The 4,924-nt window shown below is 38.0% G+C and overlaps 1 protein-coding gene and 1 long non-coding RNA gene across 2 annotated transcripts; one reads left to right on the plus strand and one right to left on the minus strand.

Annotated features, from left to right (window-relative positions):
• Positions 1-265: 265 nt before the first annotated feature.
• LOC145820635 (uncharacterized) lies at positions 266-2,555 on the plus strand. Its single transcript, XR_014362534.1, has 5 exons — positions 266-576; positions 709-799; positions 913-1,929; positions 2,036-2,161; positions 2,247-2,555. It is a non-coding gene; the product is annotated as an uncharacterized LOC145820635 (long non-coding RNA).
• Positions 2,556-3,121: 566 nt separating this feature from the next.
• On the minus strand, positions 3,122-4,722 carry LOC145820636 (uncharacterized). The gene is made up of 2 exons (XM_082916979.1): positions 4,389-4,722; positions 3,122-3,919 (listed from the first exon to the last, which is right to left on the minus strand). Exons 1-2 carry the CDS (start codon positions 4,640-4,642, stop codon positions 3,277-3,279), a joined length of 897 nt encoding a protein of 298 aa, XP_082773105.1. The 5' UTR covers positions 4,643-4,722; the 3' UTR covers positions 3,122-3,276.
• Between the last annotated feature and the right edge of the window lie 202 nt (positions 4,723-4,924).

The raw sequence follows: 4,924 nt of genomic DNA on the forward strand, positions 1-4,924 counted from the left end.
ACAGTTGGAAGAATCATGGGAGTTGAGGGCAAGGGTGATTGCTGCCCTTGAAGCCAAACTATTTGACCAATCGGGCTCATCCAATGTGGACATGGACATGAAGACTTGCATGGAGTGGAAAGATACAGAAATTCAGCGGCTGACAAAGTTGGTCATCAACTTGGAATGTGAAAAAACAATACTTCAAGACCTTTTTGATGATCAGTCCGTACACATCATCACTCAAGTTGAAGCACAAAAGGCTCATGACAGTCTTAACAACAATCCCACTGCAGCATTGGAACACATTATCAGCCCCCCATCAAGGGTAAAGCGCATAAAGCAGAAGGTAAGGAAAGAACACAGGTTGGACGAGTTTGAATACCCCAACCTGCCTGGTCAGAAGAAAGGGAAAGAGGGAGCCCAACAGAAATCACATGCAGTCCAAATTGCACAAGATTTAGACAAGCAACCACCAAAAAAGCAGCCAACAAAGTCCAAGAAGTTATCCTTGAACAACAAACTAAAGGTCTGGGCTAACATGAACAAACTCAACAAGCAAAAAGTCCAAAATTTGCACAAGAACGGCGGTGATGAGTAAGTGATCTTACATATCCCCAACTGTTTTTTTTTTCCATCATGTTCAGTTTACATACATACTTAATGAATTAAACCATTTCATAAATGTGCAATGTTGACATTAACATTTTCTGTAATCACAATGCACAGGTTGCTAGTGTGGCGAGGGGACTCAAAGACTAAACATGTGTATTTTGATGACATCATACACCTCATCAAGGAAGAATCAATAACCAACAACGTATGGCAACTGTAAATGTGTACAAAACACACACACACACACACACACACACACATATACACATAGGGTAAAGACACTGTAAATAATGTACTGCCACCCCTCCGGTTCTGCAGGTGATAGATGCTTATGGTGAAATTCTACTTGAACTACAAGGGCTAGTCAACCCAAGTTTGGAAGATTCATCATTCATCTTTACAAGCACATGTTTGGTAACCACTAGACTTTAATTTTGATTATGTTTCAATACATGTGGATGTTATTCTCAGCATTACATGCTTACATTGTTAATTTAAATAATAGGCAGATGTGAATGTTAACAAAAACATAAAATGACCTTTGAGAAGATTCACATTGACAGATGTGAACATTCACATCATTCGCATTGAATATTATATGCTTATTATGTTGATAAACTTAAATGATACACACATGTGAACATTCACATCAGTAATATAACTCATAGTAACAGATGTGAACATTCACATCAGCAGTATTACTCACATTAACAGATGTGAACATTCACATCAGCAGTATTTACTCACATTAACAGATGTGAACATTCACATCAGTAACATCACCCACCATTAGCAAATGGGAACATTCACATCAGTAATAGCACTGACATTAACAGATGTGAACATTCACATCAGTAACATCACTCACACTAACAGATGTGAACATTCACATCAGTAGCATCACCCACCATTAGCAAATGGGAACATTCACACCAGTAATATCCCTGACATTAACAGATGTGAACATTCACATCAGTAGTTTCACTCACCATTAGGAAATGTGAACATTCACATCAGTAACATAACTCCCCATTAGCAGATGAACATTCAAATCATTAACACCAAACATCGATATAAATACTTGGTACATCATTGTATGCCCTTTGTGTGCAGAAAATCATTGAATAGTACCCCCCCTCCCACAAGAGGAATAAACTAATTGATGTACACATCAAGGAGTATCAAGGCCAAAGATTCTTAATCTTCCCAATACACGACAACTTTCACTGGACAATTGTTGTGTACGACGTGAAAGAGAATGTATGGAGGCATTATAACTCACTGCGCCCAAGAGAAGGCATACATGACCCACATATTGACAAAGCACAAATACTGGTAAGTGGCTGTCAAAAACAATACTTGTCGTGATGTGTAATATTTGAACTTGGACGTATGCCCTATGTTGGTTGGTGCCTAATATGAAATTTCATTGTTGGCAGAGGGACTACATCACAGCTTTGGTGCACAACATTGGACCGTCATCACCATTATGGACCAATTTATCAAGCCAAAATACTTCGAAAACAATCATATCAGTGGACATCTGTCCTCAGCAAGCATCAAATTCGTATGCCTAAAATCGATTTCTACACATGTTCCACAACCTTTACCCACCTAAATTTCAAAATCTAACAAGAAGTTTGCATTTTCAGGGTGGATTGTGGGCCTGCAGTTTGTTACATCATGAGGGCGCATGTATATCGTGAAGACATTGTTGCCAGCCTAGATCGCTTTGAATGGTGTCAAATAAGAGACTCATTAGTACACCTTTTCCTGAACCATAGAAAGACAGTGCAATGTGAAAACCTATAGGTGGGGGGTGTCCACCTATCACTGTTACCCAAATCTGTTATCCACATTTAAGACAATTTAGTTTCAGTAGCTTAATTGTAAATGAAGTCTATATCACTGCTTGTACAGATACTTTTCAGTCAATATATGTATATGCATTTTCAGGCCTATTTTGCAATGGTCATGCGCATTGAGATTGTATTTTCTTTTTTTTTTTTTGGATACACATGACATGATGTCAATGTTCACATCACAGAATGATCGTACACTTTCTTCTATTTTAAACCATACTACATGGATGTGAATATTGCTTAAAGTGTTCATGTAACACAATATGACAGGTGTGATTATGATATTTCTTAACACAAGTCAATATTCACATCTAACAATTTGATGATGTGAATATTCACATCATAACTTCTGATTATGCGAATGGCAACAATGATGTCATGAATATTCACATCTTATGAGTTGATGATGCGAATGGTTACATTGATGTAAACATTGCTGTGATTCACATCATGTGAATGTTCACATCATGTGAATTTAGAGTAGTGCACACTGATGTGAATGGTTACATTGATGTAAACAGTAACAACAATGTGAACATTCCCACCACAGAAATGTTTGAAAGTTGAACAATGTGAACATTCACATAATGTGAATGTTAACAGCATGCATTCATCCAAAACACAACCAACATAAATGTCAGATTGGTACCTTAAAAAAGTAAAAATAAAACACAAATCAAACACTAATGCATTATTATGTTTGCCAACGCAACGTAATCTTATTGCCACCCAATGTTTCCCAACACAACACAATCTTATTTGAAAAATGAATATAAGAATCCAATGTAAAATACAATGTTGAAATGAAAAAAGGTACATCTTATATCGGCTCCGTGCATGATTTTCGATTATGGTTCCCCAACTTATCACATCTCCCGCACCTTATTTGCTTCAATTTCTCACCCCTTGATGGGATCCTATTCTTCTTCGGCCTTCCGGGTGGTCTTTTCACGGTAGGCGGGTATATAGTAAAGTCCGTGGGATCAAAAGGCGGCTTCTCCACCGATGGTATAGGGAATATGGCTCTCGAATAGGCTGCACGATATGTCTCTACATGAAAGTAATGTTCTACACAATCATTGAGATTGTAACGGCTCTTCTGAATGGCAATAACAGCATGGTCACACGGGAATCCGTTGATTTGCCATTTGAAGCATGAACATGTACGCCTCGCAACATCAACTGTAACCGATGGTATCGAATGAACTTCAAACACATCCTCGTTGGCTTTGCTAACTTGCCAAGACTTGCTGTCATTGAACGAATCCATAAGCCTTGTTTCGAATGTCGGACAAATAATCTCATTCCATTTGTTTGCTTGGTCACGCCGTGCAGACATTTGCCGCATCAACTGAGTACGAATTTTGTCCACCATTTGAGTGATAGGAAGATTACGTGCTTCTTTAATCCAGTTATTAAATGACTCCGCCGCATTGGATGTCATCTCCCCATAACGCATGCCCCTGCACAGTATATCACAAACATTGTACAATACGGAATTTAACAGGCCTGACCATTAATGTTGACAGATGTGAACGTTCACAGTACTGCCATTAGTATACACTGATGTGAACATTCATATCAGGGTATAATAATGTGAATGTTCACATCTGCTACCAGGTTATAATAATGTGAATGTTCACATTATATGCTTATTACGTTGTCAACTTAAATGATAGACAGATGTGAATGTTAACAACAACAACAAACTATGACACGTGTCAACATTCAAATCTGTAATACATTGCATGACTACTTGACAAATTAACAGATGTGAACATGACATCAGTCATCATTAGCAGATGTGAACATTCACATCATTTACATTGAAGATGAAACACAATTCGAAGATTGTCACCATTATAAACTGAAAATTCACATCACTACCATTCTAAACTTCAAAAATGGAACACCTTAGGAATCTATTATTACCTGAAGTATGAATTTGCCCAGTGCTCAGGTGCTAAGTCCTTGAAAAAATTATGAGCTCGTTGTTTACCCTCCTCTTTTAATTTTGCAAGCTTTTCATGGAACCCTACCACAGTTGGCTCGTAGGCACAGTCACCCAAACTCCTTACTAGGTGATCCCTGAATCCATTATCAATTCCTTTCATCCGGTCTCTTAAATTGCTCTTCAAGTGTTGTAAGCAATAACCGTGATGAGCCGATGGGAACACCTTTGGCATAGCTTCTAACAGACCAAGATTACGATCCGAAATAAAAGTAATATGGCGCTTCCCATCAACAACCTTCCCAAGTTCATGCAAGAACCACTACCAATTAGCCGTGGTCTCCGAATCAACAATTGCAAATGCAACAGGAAACAGACCTACAACACAACACCAGTACACAACTGTTCACAATATTCCAAAGTGAATAGAAAAATAGTATAAACAAAACAGGTCATGTGAATGTTCATATGTACATTGCCCTCTTTACTATTGCTGTTTTTGGATTCAGGTTCGTAA

Source organism: Camellia sinensis, chromosome 2, assembly GCF_055761805.1.
Source record: "Camellia sinensis isolate YWXY chromosome 2, ASM5576180v1, whole genome shotgun sequence".
In the NCBI taxonomy this organism is placed as follows: Eukaryota; Viridiplantae; Streptophyta; class Magnoliopsida; order Ericales; family Theaceae; genus Camellia; species Camellia sinensis.